Genomic DNA, 23,771 nt, shown 5'->3' on the forward strand with positions numbered 1-23,771 from the left:
GTGGTTGCTGGGAATTGAACAGGATCCCTGGAAGAGCAGCCAGTGCTCTTAAGCGCTGAGCCATCTCTCCAGCCCCTTACTTTTCTTAAAAATATACTAGTAGACAAAATCAATCCAGAAAGGAAGTATTTATTCAAATGGTATGTAATTACTAACTAAGAGAGCACTTTATTTTATTGACATGTATCAACCACTGAAATGAAAAGACCTTTGAATACTCTAAACAAAACGTAGTAGTGGTCTTAGCTACCAAAATTAGTTTGATAACTACAACAAACATTTATTGAATTTCTACCATCTATTACCACTGGAAAACTAGATAGTTGAGATTACTGCTTTCAAAGAATGTCTATTCTGAGAGGATCAGAAGTAGATAATTGACTAATAAGAACTGATGATAAGGTAGCCACTGAAGCATTTGTGATAATAAGGTTTAAAGTAAAACATAAGCTGGAATTGTGGTTCTAAATTCTGAATATTGAATGAAATTATATGCTTTCAGGTTTGAAGATGAAGAACATCAAATAAATTACAAGTTATTTTTCTCTCTCCTGAACTGGAGAATGAATCCAGCACCTGAATTGCAATCCCCGCCATACCTTAAAGAGGTAAATTTTATGCTTATTTTAGAAATCAACTATGGATGCCTCACCTCCCTTATATTTTTGACATCTTACATCTTTATTTTTCCAATAGAATGTAGCAACATCAAATTGATTTTGGAAATGGTATATTCTGGATATTTCTGTTGAAGACTAATTCACTTTCCATGCTGAGCAAACAACTGCTCTAGAAGAACAGAACTTTCCTTTTGCAGTTGAATACTTTTTAGCCTATATACAATTTCTATATGCAATTATATAGAAAATGGGATAATAGGTCACAGTTATAAATAGATATCAACACCCTTATCAAGGGATTCTGGCAATATCATCATAATCTGTAACAGCAAATCTCAGATATTATCTATGTCAGGAACCCTCAGTGTATCTGTGGCTTTGTGTGCAGGTTACCATGTATGAAGCTATAGTATATAGATATTCACATTTTACAGTGGAGCCCATTTGAAAAGGACAATTCAATAGAAAAATGGTTGGTTAGGGGAAAAAGTTCATATGATCAGATGGGGACCTCAGCATTATCTTCATTCTCTAAGATCTCCTCAGTTGTCTTTAAGGAGTGGGTGGGTGGGTGGTAGTTTGTATTTTAACATGCTCCAGAAATTAATTTTCCTGGGAAAGTCCCTTGATGAAGCAAATGTCATGTGGTTGATAATCCCAGAAAAGAAGTATTTATTGTTTTTCTGCTGACCAGCTCATTCTGGCTTGAGCTTGCCTTGTGCCTTTGGCAGTAGGCGTCTCAAGCACACAGCTTCTCTGGAGCATCAGAGAAAACGTTAGAACTTCAGTTGGTTGTGGGGCAGTATTAGACATTGCAGTCAACAGAGGTAAGCTTGAAATGTGGCTCCTCCACTTACTTAGCTGAATGACATCAGGTGAATTAAGTTCCAAACCTAATTCACTCATAGACATAACCTTCAGATAATAAAGGTTAAGGATCTGTTCTCAGCATGCTCCCCTTGAAGGGATCCTATTCCTGATGGGAAAGCTCTCATGATTTGGGGTTTGACTTGATACCACCTGCATAGGATGCTGTGAAATGAAAATAGCTACTTCTAAATTAGGATGAGGACTAGCACGTAGTCTTGGGAAGGTCTCATTTGACATTTCAGAGATGAATAGTGAGAGTTACTAAGGTAGGAAAGTAACATGATGTGGTGCCATGGCAAAGACATTACTAACAGTGCTCTGGGACATAGGGCAGCTTGGCACCAGAGGAACTGCCATGGTTAGTGTGAAGGTCTATGGGAAAGCATAGAGAAGGATGAGGTTGGTGATGCCTGAAAGGTTGGTTAAGATTTGAATACTGCTCTGGAAGGACTGGAGGCCACTAATAAATACCTATTTTTATTTTTGTTTTAAAAATTATTTAATTGCATACATTTATGCAATATGATAGTGATAATTTGATATATGTGTACAATAATCAACTAATGGCGATTACTACTTCCAATGCAAGCATTAAACTAAAAACAAAAAAATAGCAGGCTGTCATGAAACCCATTTAGCTGAGAATGGCAGTGAACTCCTGATCTTCCTGCTTCCACCTCCAACGTGCTGGGATTATAGTCAGTCATATACCACCACACACACTGGCCCACCTCATTTCTTTAAATTATTTGTTACTTTTTGCAGTACCTGGGATCAAACCCAGGGCTGGAGATTGAGTTCAAGTCCTCAAGAATGCTATTTTAAGAGGTACCATTGACAAATGATAGGGACAACAAAGACAAGACCAGTTGTGTCCTTTTTAAGGAGCTAGGGCTGGAGACAAGCAAACCAACTGTGAAGTTCTTTGATGTCTCATTGTCAGGCAGGTCTGCTAGGAAGCTCTTGTTGTCCAATTATTATATACCAACTACTAGTCTGAGATCTCAGAAGCTCTTAGCTTGTCTATTCCTTCTAGAAACTTGAGGAGGTAGATACTTTCATTCCTATTTCAGAGGTGAGGAAGTTCAGAAACAGCAAGCATGGTAGAGCCATAATTGTAATTCAGATCTGTTCTACTTGAAAGAATAAATGGGAAAAACATTGTCTGAAGGTATAGCTCAGCGGCAGCGTTGTATGTTTAGAAATCACAAGGTCCTAAGTTAGTTTCCTAGTGCCTTTTTCTCATGACCCCACCCCATAAAAAGAAAATGTGTCTTTTTAATATAAGTATTGTTGGGGATACTGTAATCAGTTAACCAAAGTCAAAGGACATCAGTACTGTCATTTACCCTGGTAACCTGGAATGATGATGCGTGTCATCAGTATTGTACCTTTCCTCTAACGTTTTATTATTCTGTTTTGGCTAATATGCATTTGTCTCATTAAGACAGCTTCCATTTTTCTGAGCCTACTTGGTCATCCCTGGGCCTGAAGTTTCTAGGCTATATCTCTTGGTCCCCTAGCCCTTAAGCACCTTCAGCTGCATAGCCAGAGGGATGCACTGGCAAGGAATGAAGGGTGAGAGGTGGGAGAAATCATCTCCTTCCATGTCAATCACATCCTCTAGATACATAGCACCTGCTCAGAGGTCAATCAATATAACTGTCCACTCTTGGTTGCAGTAACTTCCCTCACATGCTTCTTTAGACCCAAAGGGTTGCGCTTTGCACTAGCCCTTTGCTATAAACACTCTCTGGAAACTGGAAGATTTCCTGTTTTTTTTTCATGGGGGCAGGGGTCCTAAATCCATCCTAGAACATTGTAAATATCATCAGTCCCCCATACCTACATATTCTGTATCTCTAACAGCAGCCAATCACATCTGGAAAAATAATCAAAAATTGTCTACACTGAACATTTGTAGATTATTTTCCCTTGTCAGTTTTTCTAAACGTAATGCAACTGTGTTTCATAGCATTTACATTTGATTATGTATATGACAACTACAGGTGATTTAAACTTTCGGGGGGAGCTGGAGAGATGGCTTAGCAGTTAGGAGCACTTGTGGCTCTTGCAGTGGACCCAGGTTTGGTTCTCAGCACCCACCTGGTGGTGCACCACCATCTGTAACTCCAGTCCTCTACTGACCTCTCTGGGTACTAGTCCCACATGTGGTGCACATACATGCATACATATAGGCAAACCACCCATACACATAAAAATAAAGTAACTCTTTCATTATTACTATAGTTTATATTTAGGTTAGAAACGATCTTGTTTCACATGTCAATCCCAGCTCCCTCTCCCTCCCCTCATCCCCCTCCCTCATCACCAGGTCCCCCATTTCCCCACCCAATTTCCACTCCAATCCCCAGGGAGGGTGAGGCCCTCCATGGTGGATTTCCAGTGACTGTCATTTCATCTAGGGCAGGGCCTAGGCCTTCCCCCAAGAGTCCCAGCTGAGAGAGCCTCCCATATTGTGGCATGGGCACTCAAAGTCTATTTGTGCACCAGGGATAAATACAACCCAAGGCCCCATAGATTACTAGGCTTCCTCACTGACACTCACATTCAGGGTATCTGGGTCAGTCCCATGCTTTCCAGACAGCCAGCAATCTGGGGTCGAAGAGCTCCCTCTTGTTCAGGTCAACTGTTTCTGTGGGTTACACCAGCTCAGTCTTAACTCCTTTGCCCTCTTTCTGACACTGGATTCCAGGAGTTTGGTTCAGTGTTTGTCTGTGGGTAACTGCCTCTACTTTCATCAGTCGCTAGATGAAGGCTCTTTTTCCCTAGCTCTCTTGCAATGGAATTGTATACTGGTACTCTCCTAATTCATGTCTAAAATCCATAAGTGAGTGAGTACATACCATGTTTCTCTTTTTGCGACTGGGTTACCTCACTCAGGATGGCTTCTTCTAGTGCCATCCATTTGCCTGCAAATTTCAAGATTCCATTGGTTTTTTTCCACTGAATAGTACTCCATTGTGTAAATGTATCACATTTTCTCTATTCACTCTTCAGTTGAGGGGCATCTAGGTTGCTTCCAGGTTATGGATATTACAAATAATGCTGCTATGGACATAGTGGAACAGACATCCTTGTATGAATGTGCATCTTTTGGGTATATGCCTAAGAGTGGAATTGCTGGGTCTTGTGGTAGACTGATTCCCATTTTCCCGAGGAATGCCCATAATGATTTCCAAAGTGGCTGTACAAGTAGGCACTCCCACCAGCAGTGTAGGAGTGTTCCCCTTTCTCCACATCCCCTCCAGCATAAACTGTTGTTGGAGTTTTTGATATTAGCCATTCTGACAGGAGTACGATGGTATCTCAGAGTTGTTTTGATTTGCATTTCCCAGATGGCTAGGCATGTTGAATACTTTCTCAAGTGTCTCTCATCCATTTTAGACTCCTCTACTGATAATTCTCTATTTAGTTCTGTACCCCACTTTTTAATTGGATCCTTTGGTGTTTTGGAGGCTTGCTTCTTGAGTTATTTGTAAATTTTGGAGATCAGCCCGCTGTCAGATGTGGGATTAGTAAATATCTTTTCCCAATCTGTGGGTTGCGTTTTTCTCTTGCTGACTGTGCTCTTTGCCTTACAGAAGCTTCTCAGTTTCAGGAGGTCCCATTTATTAATTGTTGATCTTAGTGTAAGTGCTACTGGTGTTATGCTCAAGAAGCGGTCTCCTGTACCAATTTGTTTAAGGGGCCTCCCACTTTCAGGTTCAGTGTGGCTAGGTTTGTGTTGAAGTCTTGAATCCATTTGGACTTAAGTTTTGTGCATGGCAATAGACATGGATCTATCCGCATTCTTCTACATGCCAGCATCCAGTTATGCCAGCACCATTTGTTGAAGATGCTTTTTTTCCCATTGTATATTTTTAGCTTCTTTGTCAAAAATCAGATGTTCATATATGTATGGGTTAATATCAGGGTGTTCAATTAGATTCCATTGATCTACCTGTCTATTTTTACGCCAATACCAAGCTGTTTTCAGGACTACAGTCAGGGATGGTGATACCTCCAGATGTTGCTTTATTGTATAAGGTTGTTTTGGCTATCCTGGGTCTTCTGTTTTTCCATACAAAGTTGATTATTGTTCTTTCAAGATCTGTGAAGAATTCTGCTGGGATTTTAATGGGGATTGAGTTAAATCTGTATATTGCTTTTGGTAAGATTGCCATTTTTACTATGTTGATCCTACCTATCCAAGAGCATGGGAGATCTTTCCATTTTCTGGTGTCTTCTTTAAATTCTTTCTTTAAAGACTCGAAGTTCTTGCTATACAGGTCTTTCACTTGTTCGGTTAGCATTCATTACCCCAAATTATTTTATGTTGTTTGTGGCTATTGTAAAGGGCAATGTTTCTCTGATTTCTTTCTCAGCCCTTTTATCGTCTGTATATAGTAGGGCTACTGATTTTCTTGAGTTGATCATGTATCCTGCCACTTTGCTGAAAGTATTTATCAGCTGCAGGAGTTCCCTGGTAGACTTTTTGGGTCACTTATGTAAACTATCATATAATCTGCAAATAGTGAAAATGTTCATGAGGGATATTGGTCTGAAGTTCTCTTTCTTAGTTGTGTCTTTGTGTGGCTTGGGTATCAAGGTTATTGAAGCCTCGTAGAAAGAGTTTGGCAAAGACCCTTCTGTTTCTATTGTGTGGAATACTTTGAGAAGAATTGGTATAAGCTGTTCTTTGAATTTCTGGTAGAATTCTGCACTGAGGCCATCTGACCCTGGGCTTATTTTGGTTGGGAGACTTTTGATGACTGCTTCTATATCCTTAGGAGTTATAGGTCTATTTAAATTGCTTGTATGTTCTTGATTTAATTTTGGCAAGTGATATATATCCAGAAAAATTTCCATTTCCTTTAGATTTTCAAATTGTGTGGAGTACAGGTTTTCAAAGTATGACCTGATGATTCTCTGGATTTCCTCTGTGTCAGTTGTTATGTCCCCCTTTTCATTTCTGATTTTGTTAATTTGCATGTTCACACTCTGCCATTTGGTAAGTTTTGTCTCCCAACCAAAATAAGCCCAGGGTCAGATGGCCTCAGTGCAGAATTCTACCAGAAATTCAAAGAACCAACTCTTCGTTACATTGATTTTTTTAAATTGTTTTCCTAGTTTCTGCTTTATTGATTTCAGCCCTCAATTTGATTATTTCCTGGTGTCTACTCCTCCTGGTTTAAGTTGCTTCTTTGTGTTCTAGAGCTTTCAGTTGTGCTGTTAATTCTATAGTGTAACAATTCTCCAGTTTCTTCATGCCGGCACTTAGTGCTATGAACTTCCCTCGTAGCACTGCTTTCAAAGTGTCCCATAAGTTTGGGTATGTTGTGTCCTCATTATCATTGAATTCTAGGAAGTGTTTAATTTCTTTTATTATTTCTTCTTTGACCAAGGAATGGTGCAATTGTGCATTATTCAGAGTGATGATGGAATACTGCTGCCCCGCTCCTTTTCTCTCCACTTATACAGATCCAATATCCCAGCTGAGGGATGGCATCACTTAGAGTAGGTGCGTCTTCCCCCTTTAGTTAACTTAATCAAAATTTTCCACTGTAGGCATGCCCAAGGGACCATTGCCTGGGCAACTTTTTACATTCCATCTAGTTAATACTAGCCATCAATCATAGTGACTATTTGGATAGTAATTTGGGACACTTCTTTATTCTTGCCTGAGAAACTTCAGTGCAGAGAGCAGACAAAGGGAAAGCACAGCACAGGACTAGTAACTGTAGCTAACTAGAGCCTGAATAGTGCATGATCTGGTACCCAAGGTATAGGATTGGACAGGTGCAGCATCTAGAAATTGCAACAAAACATTTAGAAGTTAACATTGGTCAGCAACCAGAAGGATACATTTTGGCCAGCTTTGTGAGAATATTGTAACATAGGGACTATTGACAAAAGTATAAATAGGGATAAGGGACCCAAACAGGCAAGTGAAACACTTGGGCACTAGCAAGAGAGTAAAGATTTTACCATGCCTGGGCCTAGAGAAGCATACAAGAACCAAAACTGGAGCTTTAGGCTGAGAGGTATAAGCACTATCCCAGTGTAGGCACCACCAAACCATAGTCCAGCACAAAGAGAAAGGAGAAGGGAAGGAAATCAACACTCTAATCTCTCTCATCTTACTTACCCACCATCTGATACCACTTCTCATTGGCAGACCCCAACTTGAAGCCAAAGAACATAGGAGCTCAGTGATGTGATGTTCATGGCTCTGCCTTCCAGGGCAGAGTGGGGTTAAAGAAAGGCCTTCAGAGCAAATGGAGAATGACCCAGTCCCGTGTTACCATAGTAAAAATCTTTGATTAGGAGAGCAATCCTCTTATGCAGATCTAAAGCTTTATTCTACACTAATGGTTTCTGTAGTCATATCAGATGCCAAGACTAGTCCTTCGAAGTCAGATTTGCCCTCTGTTCATATGATAGTCAAGTAGCTTCAGTTAATACAAGTAGGGTGCAGCAACAGATAAACAAATCTTATAACTATGATTAGCCCTACTGTCCTATAGTGAGAAGTTGTTCCTGCTTGGATAGGTGCAAGTTGAGTATCGCCAAGCATCATGACTGTAGGCTGTGGCTCACAGCCACGGGCCCCTTTATTATTCTTCTGCCTAGCCAGTTAGCAGTGACTGGCTGTGGCCTCAGAATATTTTCCAAAGTACTGTTATATCTCAGAGATCCTAATTTCTATTCTATTTTGCTTGATATCAAATATTAGTTAGAAACTAGCAGTCTAGGTCTTACAATTTAGAGCAAGTCTGATTAATCTCATAAGTCACATTTTATACAATAATACTCAGTTCTTACATAAATTTTGTCACTGCATTTTGTGATTGGTGTCTTACCTTTTGACATTTCTGAGAATAGTTGGACATGGGTTCATTTTATGAGCATTGTAGCTGTGGAAACATTAGCAGTTGACTCAAAGTCTTCCTCCATGGCAGGATGATATATGGTTTTGAAATTAGGAAGTAAGAGTTTGGGTATACCTTGGAATATGTCGTAGGATACCACACTTGTTAAGGATCTCCTTTTGGAAACTTCTGTAATATTTTGTCACCCTAATCTTACCAGATAAGTATCATTATCATTTTGTAGAAAAGGAAGGCATAGAGATTCCTAAAAGTAAGGAATATATCATTAGGTGGTAGTGCCAACTGTTTCTGCTTGTTTGTTTTGTGTTTTTGTTTTAAACATGGTTTCACTATTCAGATTAGGCTGACCTCAGAACTCATAGCCATCTTCTGCTTCCTGAGTGGTGGGATTAAAGGTGTGTACCACCCTGCCTGGAAAATCTCCCTTTTTATGACAACTTTTTCAAAGTAATTTCTAATACTTGCAAAATGTAACAGTTGAAATATAGAGTTAATATCTGCTCCCATTATATTAAAAATAACTAGTAAACACATCCTAATTGTCTATCACCAAACAATAGCCTAGTGGGAATAGTGGGAAATGATATTTTGGGAGATCTGTTATGATATAAAGCATTGAGTGACATCTATTTGAGTTATATGCAAACCCATAACTAAAGTTCACAAGGAGCCCTTGTCTCTTTAAAAACCTTTATTTTGCCTGTAATGCATTTTCAAAGAAAGAGTGTCTGCTTGGAAGTCACCCATGTTCATCTCAGATACAGATGACAGCTCAGCTAAAGGGAAGCGGTTGTAAAACACTGGCTCTAAGGAAACACAAATGGGTAGGAGTATTAGTGACTATAACTTCATATGTGAACTTTTTCTCTTGTCAGGATGGTTGTGATTACCTCAAGGAAATATTTAGGAAATCTTCTTTTCAAAATGAACTTCCATTTTATTTGCTAAAATTTAATTGCTTTTATGGCTTTGTACCTAATGTAATTATTTCTAAGGCTGTGTTGCACTTATTAGAAGGCAGAAAATTCAAAAGAAAAGAATAAAAAAAGAAAGAAGAAAGGAAAGGAAGAAATCTATTCTATGTATGGTATTGTATTTTGTACATATTTCCAGATATGTCCCATAGAAATACTCTTTCCTGAAAAGGAAAATAAAAGGATCTTTTTCTAAAAGACTACAAGGGAGCAATATGGTAAAACACTAACATGACTCTATCAGCCTTGCATTTGGAAAGAATAAAAATAACCCCATTGCAGTGAAGCATGGAATTTAATTGGCTTCCCTCCTGCATCTGGTGGCCAGTAGTACAGTAGAAATTTTTAAACTAGAAGAAGACATAATGCAATTAAATTTCCTTTTAAAAATGTCAAAGCAAATACATCCAGGGCCCATTAGCTCACATACAGCTTTGCTATTCCCACTGGGCAGCTGCTGTTTAATGGGTTTTCGTTTATTGCTATCTTTACTTCTCATTTCAGGGTGCTATGATATATGATACACACACACAGACACACATACAGAGAGAGAGAGAGACAGAGAGAGAGAGACAGGCAGACCGAGAGAGAGAGAGACAGACAGACAGAGACAGAGAGAGAGACAGAGAGAGAGAGAGAGACAGAGAGAGATCAGCAGCTACAGTTTTCACATTGGTAAATAAGTACTTTACTGTTAACTTCTTTGACATCCTAAGTGGCTCTAGTGACAGCCAGCTTGGAATATGTTATAGGGCTCTCTTAGAGACAGTGATTCCCAGGCATTTTAGATTTGTGATTTTTCTGTCACTGAGTTTCACTCTGTTTCATAGCTCTTCCTTCTAGTAGAAAATGCTATGTGGCACATACTATTGAATATTTCAGATTACATTAAATTCTACTGTGGGATTTCAGCGTTGTCTCTTATTTTATCTGTAAATCACCTTGGGGACTAGATTTATCTACCATTTTCCTGGAAGTTACTCTGTTCCAAGATATGTTGGAGAAAGTCATATATATGTTCTTAACTCTGATAAATGTAAAAGTGCTTTTTGCATTTAGAAGCAGAGGTGGAGACAAGGATTTGGTTGTTAAGTAGTTGAGGGGAGGAAATGAAACCCAGGAAGGGATTAGAAAGAATGACAAAGGAATAGAGGGAGTTACTAAAGAGTGTATTATTGACCAGTTACATAGGGAGATGGGCATTGCTTAATGCTGCTGAGGAAAGCTGGGATCTACCAGGAACATATACCTCGGAATTAACCTGCCCAGAGTTCAAGGAAGCTATGGTATTACTCTGTCAGTTTCCTTTAGACAGTCATTATTTGAGGACTGTTCTTGAACACAGAGGAAAGGAAATAATACCCTGGCTCTTGCTGCTTGCCACAGTGGCAGCCAAAGTAAACCTCAGAGGCCAACAAGAAGCTTGAGTCAAAGGAATAGAGATGCTGGCAGTTGGAAGTCAGGCTGGTGGGAGCCAGATTAGAAAGGGTAAGAAGCTAGGAAGGGACACTGGCAGCACCTGTGACACATACTTAAGATTCCAAACATGTACTGTCAGGAGCCTGTCTTGCAGAGACACAAGCAGACAAGTCCTCATCTGGAATGGGAGGCATCATTGTCTGTGGACGAGTCCTCTTTTTGTTGTAGGATTATCATTTGCATACAGGTATTCCCCTGTTCAGTACACGTGCATGGGCTGATCATGTGTCTCCACAGTAGAGCACTTGCCTAACATGAGCAAGGCCAGGCTTCCATCCTCTGTAAGAAATAGACAACATAAAAACTTAGTTCTGTGAACACTATGTGATCTGTAGTTTGTATTGACTAATTTAGGAGGACTAAACAGTCAATTTTAACTCAATACTCAGATTCTCATATAACTTCTATAATGTTTGGAATGCCTGCAAATTTATTAGAAAGAACAACAGTGCTAGTGTGGGGATTTCTTAAATACTCACATACCTTTTCTAAAAAAAGTAAGAAAAGGAGCAGCCATGTACCCGAGTGTAGTCAAGATTATAAAGGAGATACCTGTCTTGCTGCATTGACATCCCCAGTCCCATTGCCTGGGTGTTTGAAAACTTCCCTGCGTCCAACCCTCTTCCCATCTCAAATTTGTTTCCTTCATCCATTTTCAGAAAATACCTGAGAAAATCTCCCTAAAATTGGTGTGTGGCAGTGAATGAATCCTATCTACTCCATTGGGCACTGCATGTGTCTCTGTGGCATTTAACAGAAGTTGCTCCAACTAGCAACCTAGGGATTGGTAACAAAGGAGAAAAAGACATGATGGTGGGAAATTGTGTTGAATGGAAACAAAGAGCACAGCATGCTGAAAACGTCCAAAAAGCACTGCAGGAGTCTTAGGGTTCAAAGTGGTCAAGATTTTAAAAACCGGACTGCTGTTATCTTTTTTTCAAGGAATGGGCTGCTGTTATCTTTTTTTTTTTGCCTCAAATTACCCTTAATTTGAAATTTGGCTATTTACTTGTTTCATTTTGCCTGACAGCCTGTTCCTAATAAATTTGATTCTCATATCTAAATTTTTAGTTATTATTCCAGGATAAATTCTTATCATTTTTCTTTTATTGGTAGCATTTATAGCATAATTCCATGCCAAAATAACATAAACAACAGCCAATTTTATGCCTAATAAATATGAGGGAGAGGGCTGGAGAAATGGCTCAGAGGTTAAGAGCACTGACTACTCTTCCAGAGAACCTGGGTTCAATTTCCAGTACCCACATGGCACTTCACAACTGTCTGTAACTCCAGTTCCAGGGAATCCAACACCCTCGCACAGACACACATGCAGGTAACAGACCAATGCATATAATATAAAAATGAATATTTTTTTAGATGAGGAAGGATCATTAACACTGACCTGTTTCATGAGTGCTCCTATAGTAAGCATGCCCCGGGTTATGGAGGCTAATAGTATAAAACCAATGTGCCAGAAAGAAGCCTTCCAGACTCCTGCCACAGGTCCTACTCACTCCTGGCAGTTTGCCATCCATTTTTGGTGTTTCTTGGTTTACAATTATGTAACATCATCCTTTGCCTTTGTCATAACGTGCCAACTTCTCTAGCAGGTCGGTTTTCCTATGACCAGCCTTATATAAGGACACCAGTCATATTTGGGGCTCACCTTCTATCAATATGACTTCCTCGTCTTCGGCTTATCTATTTACATCTGTAGTTACCTTTTGAGGTGTGGAGGGTTAAGATGTCAGCATAGCTTTCTCAGGGCATATAGTTCAACCCTAACATTGCCCACTTCCTTTTCCCACCATTTCAAGTTTCAAGTTTTGCACATTTATGTGTGTTGTTTAGAATCTGTCTGAGATTCTCCTGATTTGCAGCCCAGCTTCAGCCCTCCTGCTTCTGACACTGTCATTGCTCGCCATGGTTAGTGTAGTTCCCACAGAACTTATTTGCATGTTTAGTGGCTTCATTTTCCCAACATCAAGCAAGTTATCTAATCAATTTCCAATCACATTAGTGAGGTCATTCTGGCCATGATTGACCAGCAGCTTCCTCTCACTATAACCTCATGTGTGAACTACCGCAGAAGGCTTAAAATTTGACCCCAGCTTCTCTTTCCAGCCACCTGTTGCCACCTTACACTATGTGCCCCGGACCAAACTAGACTAGACTACTCACCCATTTGTGCAAAGAGGTTTTGAGGTCTCTGGGCCTTCACTTATACTTTTGGCTGTGGAAAGAATACCTTTTGGTGCTTTACCCCTCTGCTACATTGCTGCCATGATCCTCCCCTGTAGCTGCACTGGGTTAGTGTACCTCCAGAATACCATCACATAAAACCATCTAGCCATATCCCATGTTTCTATGACACTTTGTGACTCAGATACTAATGGAATGCTAATGGAAGATTAGAACCTTTCCAGTAGCTATGGGTATAAGTTAGTGCATGTCTAGCATGCTCAAGGCTCAAAGGTGAAACCCAGAATTGAAAAAGGAAAAATTAAAATGAGGAAATAGAGCATTGTATATAAAACATCCTTGACAGTAGGGCCAGTTGTGGACTTTCTTCCTGGCTGGAACTAACATTAATTGACCACTATAGCTTATGCAAAAAGTTTGTGTATATATGTATGTGTATACACACAAACAAACTCAGTATCACTTAAGAATGAGTGATGTTCTCAGAGGTGTGTCATTAGTTATTGCACTGTTGTAAATACCTAGAGTAGCCTTTATACGAACTGAGATGTTACAATATAGCACACTAGACTACATGATGCATTTATATTTGAATACATATGGGATAGCATGTTGTTCTAAGGACACAATGAATAAAAAAAACTCAAGATAAAACATAAGGGAAACTTATGCAATTAAGACATATAAACACAAGATTATAGGGCTGCTGCTGGCCTGACAACCTGAGTTCAATCTTTGGAACCCCTATGATTTTCTCAAGTCGTCCTCTGACCTCCACAAGCATTCCATGTCATAGGTGTGTGTGTGTGTGTGTGTGCATGTGTATACACATATATTCTCACAAATAAATTCAACAAATGTTTTAAAAGTGAATTATAATTGTGTTGTACTTTTAGCTGACTGGCAGAGGGGTTGATTTGCTTACTATGTACATGTGAATTATGTCTTGCGCAGTAAGAATTTATAAGCTCCATGTCTTGTGCAGTAAGAATTTATCAGCTCCATTGTGATCCTCCAGAGTTTGTTGTTTTGTTTTGTTTTGTTTTCTTGGAGTTTTTTGAGGAGGGTGTGGGTTTTAGAAGGATTTTTTTGTATATTTGTATTGTTATTTATACTTTACGATAGATAGCTCAGGATAGCCTGAAACTCACTCTGTAGTACTAGCTGACCTCAAACTCACAATCTACCTGCTTAAGCCTTCCAAGTACTGAGGTTAGATGTATGTAGCACCAATTCTTGCTACCATCATAATTTTATGGGACCACTGTGATTCATGCAGTACATTATTTACATAAAACATTATTTGGTAGCACCTGACTGCATATAAAATGGCTTGTGCCTAAGCATGCCATGAGCAACCTACTAAACTTAATGGTTTATTTAAGAAACAATAACCAAGCAGCTGGTAGAAATACAATCTTATGTATTAAAGCTTGGGTTCTCAATACTGCATGAGGGACCTGCCACTGCATTAGTGTTGTCTAGCTCCCAGAATTTTACAAGACGAGTTGAATTTTCTTGTCAGTGGGTCTGTAGGTCAACCAGTTATGCCTGGTTCATGGCTGTAAATTGGGCTTGGTCTTCTCCATTTTCGTCATTCTAGAACTAGTACATCTGCTTTCCATGCATAAGCCAAATCATTCATGTGGTCATGTTCCTCTCAGAGGGACAGGAAAATACTTCTTTTCCTATTCCCTCTTTCTTTTCTCCTTCCTCTTTCTTACCTTGCCCTTCTTCCTTCATTCATCCATCTTTTCTTCCTCTTCTTTCTCCATGGAAGGGGCTGTACTTACATGGTAAAGATTAGGAGCATATAATTTTAATATAGGAAATAAACAAAAATAAAAATTTGCTCTTCCTCAAAGTTGTTATGATATCTCCACTCCTTTATTTTCAATGAAGTGTGTGTGTGTGTGTGTGTGTGCGCGCGTGTGTGTGTGCGTGTGTGCGTGTATTTTAGGGTAAGTAAGTGCACCATATATATGCAGTGGCCCATGAAGGTCAGACAGTGTTGGGTTCCCTGGGCAGCTGTGAGCTACCGTGTATGTGAGCTAGGAACCAAACATGGGTTCTCTGCAACAGCAGTAAGTGCTCTTGTCAACTGCATCATCCATCTCTCCAGGCCCTAAACCATGTCACCAAAAGCTTACTGAAAGATTAAAAAGCCAAAGAAAGCAAAGCAATGTAGCACTGCAGTTTCAAAACTGAACTTTGAAATGTGGCTCTAATTGTGTCCATCTTTGTTTTCTTTCCAGACATGTGAAGACGTTTGGGTGGGAATGCCATCGCCTATCCCTGTGAAATACATTAGATACTTAGACTTTTTGAAGGATGTGTATGGCATAGAGGAGAACTACTCATGAAAACTTTGATCAACTCCTTGTTCTGCTCTCATTTTGCCATGTTTATTTTAATAGATATAATTTTATTAAAAACAAAAAAGAAACAGGGTTTAATTAAATGGAAATCCATAAACCACATTTAATCTCCTTTTGTCACTGTAGCTCTTCAGAGCAGCCTATTATATTGCTGATGTACCAGCACCATTAAAAATACCATTTAAAACAATGTTCACCATTTTAATTGTATGTATTATTTATGAATACCAAAGAATCTTACAATAATTTCCATCTAATATAATTTGATTCATTGCAATGCAAAAGAAAATGACTTTTGACATCTATGCATGACAATATAAAATCAAATTATATCAGAGCAGTAAGCTGTGATTCTGTTAAGCATTTTTGAAATCCTTTTGACACATGTTTATTACTTACATCATGAACTTTTGTAGCAACACACCTCATCAGAAGGAATTCTTAAACCTCTCTAGAGTGAGTGTGTTTATTTTCTGAAGTTATTGAAGTTATGGAAAAAAACCTCTCTGTCAACACACACACACACACACACACACACACACGGAGCGTGGGGGTGGGGGAGACATACAGACATACACACACATACTCACATGAGAGAGAGGAGGGGAGGGAGAGAGAAATTAAAATGTGTTTTGTTTATATTTTAGTGCCTTTTTATATCTAAAATCAGTTTCTTAGCTTAGGAGTATATACATGTGTATATAATTAGAGCATGACCAAAAATGTATTATACCTTAATGTGCCTAAAATATTTAGGGATGTGATTGTGGAAGGTTTCAAGGGTTGGTTTTGGTTTGTTTTGCATACATACTGCCAGCCCCTCGACTTCTAGCCCAAGGGTTTAAGTAGTTTAAAATTACAATGGATCTCTCCTGTATTTCCCTCATTTGATTTTTTTCCCCTCGCACAGCAGAACTCTTATCAGTGTTTGTCTGATTACAACCTATCACCATGGAGCTTCAGTGGCCAGAAGTCTTCTCTAGGCCATGCCAGACCCAAGTGCTGGGTGCTAGATATCATAAATCTGTCTCAGAGTCAGTGGGAGTCTGTCAAAAAGGGACTGTGCTTGTTGTGGGTCATCCTGGGGAGAAAAGGAGCCAAGTACATTTCAGGGTGCCCTTCTAGCTCCTTATTCCTTTATTCTACATTTGCAGCATCCCCTTGTCCCCAAATGGGTTAGCTTCTACTTGACAGCAATGGCACTTTCATTTTCTTCTAATCAAAACTAATCAGTAAACTACTTCTCTTCATAAAGCCTAGGACAGTTTCATGTGCACCATTAGAATTGACCTCATAGAGCTTTTCATTAAACTAGTATTCGCTAGTTAGATACCAGAACAGTGGGCCCATAAAACTCTAATTTTTATGACTTGATTTTTATCCCAGTTTTTAAAAAAGACAACCAACAATGCCAAGCTATTTTGTCATTGTAAGATTTTTCTACTTCCCAGAGAGCAAGCTTTTAGAAGGTATGACACTTGCCTAGAAGTGCTCAAGCTGACACATCTGTCACCTATTATTCAGCCCTTCACTCAATTGTCTTTCCCTCTATTTTAACTGGATAGATGATTTAGCCCTTGGAGAGGCTTGTAATGTAATTCACTTCAGATGCAGGAAGAAAAGGAAGCAAACCAATGATAGTGTTCCTGAGTTCATGGGGTGACAACTATTCATTCTGTTTCATGGATCTGTGTGTCCTGCCCTGGTGGTTCCTGGTTCAAGCTCACAATTAGCATTAACATGGCCATTATAGGAATCATGCCGATAAACATGATACATTGCAGCCATATAGACACTTTAAATAATTATTCGTTTTATAACTAAGCCATATACTGAAGGAGATTTATAATTTAGAGATAATATCCCCATTAGTAAAGTTTATGGCCCAATAAACAGCTCCCACTAGTTAATAAATGCCAAAGCTATAAAAACAAAGACTATTAATGTAATAGAATTTCTGTGCCTCCTTCTCTTGCTGGTGGTCTGAAGACACTAAAGGGAAATGCTATCTTAGGAAAAACATTTATTCTCATTATGTAAATATCAATGAATAGACTTACACTCGAGTTGGAACTTTCCCAGCTCCCCGTGGTCCCAGGTGGTCCCAAAATGCTGATGTAGTCTGCTTAGGTTTCAAGCAGCAGATAACCAATTTCAACACAAATAAACTCTGATTCAAATCTTTAGGGCAGATGGAGAGGAGGACCAGGATTTCTACCTCTCTTCTTTCCTTCTGGAAAAGAAAAACTCTAGCTAATGCCATTGTTCCAAGGTAATAATTTTAAAGTTTCTCAACCTTTGCATAGACCTACTTTTAACTCCCAACGTTTTCTTCCCTGTCATGGAAAACTTGTGAATGTCAGGGTGAGCTGAAGGTTAATAGAAGCAAACTTTTGTCCTATGAACTAATTGTTTATTAGTATTCTTGGGAGTCTTGGGAATGATTGATAAAGTTATTTGGAAGCCCAAATCAAGTCATGTCTCTTTGTACAAATCATCAAAAGCTGTTGAAATTCACAGTAATGTCTTGCTGAGTCACTGTGTGAAGTGTGGTTATTGTCAAAAGATGACTAATTTGCAGTATTAATTGGCCTTTTCATTTTTTTCTAACCTATTACATAACCATCTCTACTGGTTGGCTTAGCAATTACTAAAATGGTTAAGATTTTAGACAATAGAGAAGGAGCAAAGAACACTGTAACTTTTGAACATATACTATTTGAAACTGTTTTTTCCTATATATTGCCTTTTATTCAGTTAATGTCATATATAACGTTGTTGATATTTTTATACAATGCTGCTGAATTTGTTTCCTTGGGGTTGTAGAGCTTCTAGGCTTTCTGGATGCCTCAATCACAAGTTTAGAATATTTAAATAGCAGGGAATGATTGATAAGTAAAATGAGACCTCAGGTTTTTGAAAAACAAAACAAACAAAATACAAAAAAAGAAAAAGAAAAATCTTGCCTTTCCAATTTGAATTTATCTCAATTTGAATGAGAGCTGCTTTTCTAGCCTTTTCAGCTGCTTCCTTTCTTCATCGTGCCCTTTTTCCATGCATTATAAATTTTCTAGTTATGAGTTCAGTGCCTGGAGTCTTAATGAACTTGTCAGGTTTCCCCACAAAATATTTATGATATTGAATAATGTTGAGTCCATCCAATAATAAAATGCCATGGTCTTAATGGTATGTGTATTCTCTTTAGTTATTAGTATAGATCCCTGAGTTTTGAATATGCTTCAACATTGTTCTGTGAATGGCCTTTCAGATGAACAGCTTCCAAGTAATGGTAAAACCTGCAGATCCCAGTGATACATCCATCTCAGCCCTCGTGTTTTCTTGGCCAAAAGACTGAGTTGCTTTAAGCTGAACGTAGCTTAAGACCTTTTCAAAAACGAGTCTTTTCAAGTTGACTGAGCATCTTCAGAGACAGAGTGCTTTTCAATTCCTAAGAGAATGTAATGTGTAAAAACTGGAAAGCCCACTGAGACAAGATCAATGAGGCTATTGAGCAAATAATCAACCTGGAGCAATAATGGAGCAAACATCATTATTACAAAGGGTAGCACTGACTGTGTGATTAGCTTAAGAGAATCTTGCAGCTTGCCTCTGCCTGCCTTCTACCAGATTATATGTTGGTTTAAACATATATTCTTACCCCTGTCAATTAAGTTTCCCCAAAGTAACAGTTTTGGGATGAGACATCTTTGTCACAGAGTAGCCAGCATGGGCACCTTTTTTGCATCTTTTTCCTGGTCCTCAGTACAATTCCTTCCAAGGGAACTTTAGAACCTATTGTATGACTGGTGTGTGACATACACAGGAACCCAGGGGTCAGCTCTGCTGCTCAGGAATAACTGATAATGGCTAAGAAATGTGGCTTATGAAAAACTCCACAGTGGCTCTGCAAGCAGAGAATTAATGGCTCCCTGGAATCAGTAGGAGCTTTGACTTCTAAACACTCATTAGTTAAAGCAGTGAGGCCTGATGTTATGCAAGTTAGTGGGGGAAAGGGGGACCGCCCCTCCCTATTGTCTATTTTGAACAGAATATTCACATTTAACTCAAAGTGCTGAATGGATCAAATACATCAAACCAACTATTCATCAATCTCCCAGCTTCCTGAGCACCGGCTTTGCATCTGTGTAAAGCTGACAATGGAGGAAATTGTTGTTTTGACCCCACTATAATATAAAAATCCAGAGGAGCCCATAGCTTGGTGAAAACACACAAAAAATGCATTCTCTTTTCCAACCAGTCCACCAAAGTCATCTTTGTGTTTCCCTTTTCCTACATTGCCTATACAAGAACATCAGCCTGCCATGGGGACTTGATAGAAGTTACTTTTGCTTGCTTTTTCTTTTTCTCCCTTACCACTCTGGCTCTTCATTATTACTGTGAGGTCACCCATGGACTAGGGAACAGGGGCTAAAAATATCGCCAATTTTAACTATGGCCAGACCCTGCAGGGGAAGGAGAGGGGCAGCAAGAAACAACTGCAGGAAGGGAGTCTGGAGGAGAATGGAGACCACCATGTGTGTGTTACCTTAAAGAATTCGGCCTTCATCCCTTCATCCTGAGGGATGAAATGTTACTGGAGGATTTGAATCTCCAGCCTGAAAAGATCACGCCTGGATTTGAAAACTGGTAGCTATTTTGTGTGTGTGTGAATTTGGAGGGTTGAGTTTTGGAGGTGACAAGCCTTGATTAGCTGACTATTGTTGGAGCCTTGATCATTGAGACCTGGAGAAAATCATTCCAACATTTGGGATGTTGGAAATGAGAGAAGTGAAATCACAATTATGATTGAGATGTTTTGACAGTGGGGTAGATGGTAGTTGAAGTTCAGTGAAGTGGGATACATCAGAGAAAAATCAGTTTGAAAGAAATGAAGAATTTTGCCTGGGGCTTGCAAGATGGTTCAGTGCATAAAGGCACTTGCCACTAAGCCCCCGTGCTCCAAGTTTGATCCCTGGAGCCTACATGGTGGAAGGAGAGAAGCAGCTCTTGAGACTTGTCCTCTGACTTCTACATATGCCAATGCATGAAGACACATACACACAAAGTAATTTATAAAGAAATAAGGAATTTTTTGAGACAGATGTGCTAACATGCACAATAATTTCCACACTAGTGAGTCCAAAGGCCAGCCTGGGATATGAAATAAAATTCTTACTTGAAAAGCCAATATAACAAAAACAGAGATTCTGTTTTAAGGATATTAAGTCTGGGTAACTTAGGGAACAGGAAAAATGACAGTTTTGATTAGGCAACCTGGTAAAAAGGTCTGATTTTTTTTTTACAGAATAGTATGGACTAGGGATGCCCATACTATTATTTGAGCCATCAGAGAGTTGATATAAGAAACACAGTTCTCATCTTAAAGGGGTTATTAAATAAAAATCTCAGTACTAGGCATGGTTACCTTTCTACCACGTATTGGTTAGACAGGCCACAGAGGCTCCCAAAACAATACAGGTGTTTGCCATTGCCCTTGGTTACCCACCATAATTACATGGTTAAGAGCCTACTGCTGAAGACACCACACATTTTGGTTGTAAAACATAAAATAGTAAATCTTGAATTGACCAGAGAACTCTCATGACTGGGTGGCTTGATATGCTGGAAGGTGCAATGCAGGTTGCTAGGGAGAATGACATCAATGGTCTTATCCAGGAATGGACCCTAAGTGCAATACTGGCCTATTAGACAAGATGTTCCCCTGGTACAAGACTGTATATGGGGTAACCAGCTGCTTTCTTTATTGGATTTAAGGCCTGTGTCTCAGGAGGAATTTCGTGCCTGGCACTGTAAACATGATCAAAACCCAGGACCAGAGAAATCAAAGAACTTTTGGAAGAAACTTTTGATGTTGCTTTTCTAAATGGTCATGTTGACAAATTGCCTTCTAAATATTGGTTTATGCCTGTAGATTTGTGATGCCCCCAGCCATTGTCAGAGAAGCTTCTTACTGCAATGGGCTTTAGTTATCCAGAGATACATCACTACCTGAAATGCTGAGAATAAGTGATTGTGAGGGCTCAGCCATAGATGGCACATCTATTTCAACACTTGCTCAAGGCTCAGGAAACATAGGTGAGGAACAGAATGAATGCAAGGACCAGAGGGTGGGAAGGAGTGCTATGAAATCTGTCCTCTGGAATACACATGACTGTCGAACATACAGACTGCAGCTACCTACATAGACCTACACATGATCAAGAGAGTTAAAATTTGAACATTGAAGCTACCAAGTCCTTATCCCTACCCAAGGAAGTATTGGCAGTTAATGACTACTGGGGGAGGAAAAATCGTTTTTCTTTGGAAGTGAGGCCACTGGTATGTCCCCCATGTTCCAATAAATGACCCCATGTCAATATGCATATGAGCAACATAAATTTGACTTAGTGAGTCAAAATAAATAATTATTAAAAGGAGATATGAAGATGGGAAGGAGATATAATGGGGGGGTTGGGAACAAACAGTTTTCAAAGATAAGGTCTCACTATACAGGCCTGGCTGGTCTGGAACTTACACAGTTGATGACTGCCGAGCTAGCAAAAGTCAGTTTTCTATAGGAGTGAGACCACTGCTATGTTCCCTGTGTTCCAGTCTGCCTCTGCCTCCCAAGTGCTGCCATTCAAGGCGTTTCTACCACATCCCTGGCCTTCCAGGAACTTTTGTTCACAAGACTGTGGGTAACAATTATGAACTAACATCATCACAGAGCGTGTTGCTAGAAAACAACAGTACCAAACTGTATTTTTAAAATCAGCCTCAGTGAAATATAATGAATTGCACATATTTGTATACTTGAAGTGTCATATAAAGTTCCACTTGCTCTACATTTTTGATACAAGAATATTGGGCCATCTTTGAGAATGATAGAGCCTTTTTCAGGAGACTAGTGTCACAGAAATTCCACTCTTACCAAAGCTCCCCTTTGTCTTTCTTGTTTTGCAAATTGAAAGAATGAAATTTACTTACCACAGAGGGTTAGTTTTAGAGAGAAGTCTATTAAAGATTCATAGATATGATCTTAGTGGGGTAGGGAGGAAAAGAAGGAAGAAGAGAGAGAAGAGAGAGGAGAGGACAAGTGAGGAAAGGAGAGGGGAGGGAAGGGAAGAGGAGGGGGAGGAGAGAAGAAAGAGGAGAGGAGAAAAGGATGGGAAGGGAGGAGAAAGAGACAATAGTTCTGCTATATGGCACAAGGGGTCCCAAGAAAGAGGGTACCATTGAGCTGCTAGTCTGGGCTGTGTAAAGGACTAGGGTGAGGTGTGTGGAGGACAATAAGCAGGTTGGTCCAGCTGGTCCAATCACGCTGTGTTCAGGTCCCTTCTCTCAGTTTCAGTCAGGTAGTCACAATGCAGCCTTTAGGATTTGCCACATTTCCAGACTTTCCGCATCTTCTGGAGATGAAAAGGGAAAGATATGTCTTGGCACTTCTAGCCTCCAACAAGGCCATTCTCAGAATTGCTGCTTTGGGTCCCTGCTCTATCTGACCAATTTCTCTCTCCTGTTTTCATTTTCACCAATACTTGATGTGGATCCTTAGCTGCTGTGGTAAGTTCAACAGTACCTCATTGTGGTTATTTATTTTTCTATAATTGAGTTTTTGAGTTCTTTGTTGTTCTAGATTGAGTCCTTTTTGATGGAATGTTTCCAAATATTTCCCCTATAGTATAGTTGTCTTTTATTCTCATAACAAGAAGGCAAAAGGTATTTTAAAAATTAAGACTTTTTATGTGTTTTGTGCTTTGCTTACATATGTGTGCCTGGTGCCAGCAGAGTTCAGAACAGGATGTTAGATCCCCTGCAACTAGAATTACAAATGGTTGTGAGCCACCGTGTGAGTGCTTAAAATTGTATCTGTGCCCTTTTGCATGAGCAGAAGTATTCTTAACTTCTGAGCCATCTCTCCAGTCTCACAGAAGGAAAAGGCTCATGTTCTAATGGGGTCTGTTGTTTCAGTATGTCATTCTATGGACCGCTGTTTTCGTTAATAAACCTTTGCCTAAGCTGGTGTCATCAAAGCTTTCTCCTAAACATCTTATAGCTTGCATTTTAATGTATAATTCGATTTTTATAACCAAGGAATGACTTCAACTTTACTTTTTATTTTTAGAGATTTAATTTCTTAATTGTGTGTATGTGCACATGAGTACGGGTACCAGAGAGACTATAGCAGGGGATCAGATACCCTGGATCTAGAGTTATATGCAGTTTGATGCTGCCTGACATAGGTGCTGGGAATTCAGGACCTCTGGAAGAGCAGCATGCACCCTGAGCCCCCATATGTTGTGTAGCAATTTTCTCCAACAAGAAATTTAAGGAAAATTTAAGATATAA

General features: G+C 39.4%; 1 protein-coding gene across 2 annotated transcripts in view; it reads left to right on the forward strand.

The window, feature by feature from the left end:
• The window catches only part of Efhc2 (EF-hand domain containing 2), a 157,025-nt gene extending 141,413 nt beyond the window's left edge, over positions 1-15,612 (forward strand). For both annotated transcript variants that reach the window (XM_040733737.1, XM_021233242.1), the window contains exons 14-15: positions 503-608; positions 15,300-15,612. In XM_040733737.1, coding sequence (XP_040589671.1) covers positions 503-608; positions 15,300-15,407 — 214 coding nt within the window. In that variant the 3' untranslated portion in view covers positions 15,408-15,612. The remainder of the gene's footprint in view (positions 1-502; positions 609-15,299) is intronic.
• Positions 15,613-23,771: the final 8,159 nt, after the last annotated feature.

Source organism: Mesocricetus auratus, unplaced genomic scaffold, assembly GCF_017639785.1.
Source record: "Mesocricetus auratus isolate SY011 unplaced genomic scaffold, BCM_Maur_2.0 Super-Scaffold_100033, whole genome shotgun sequence".
Lineage (NCBI taxonomy): Eukaryota > Metazoa > Chordata > Mammalia > Rodentia > Cricetidae > Mesocricetus > Mesocricetus auratus.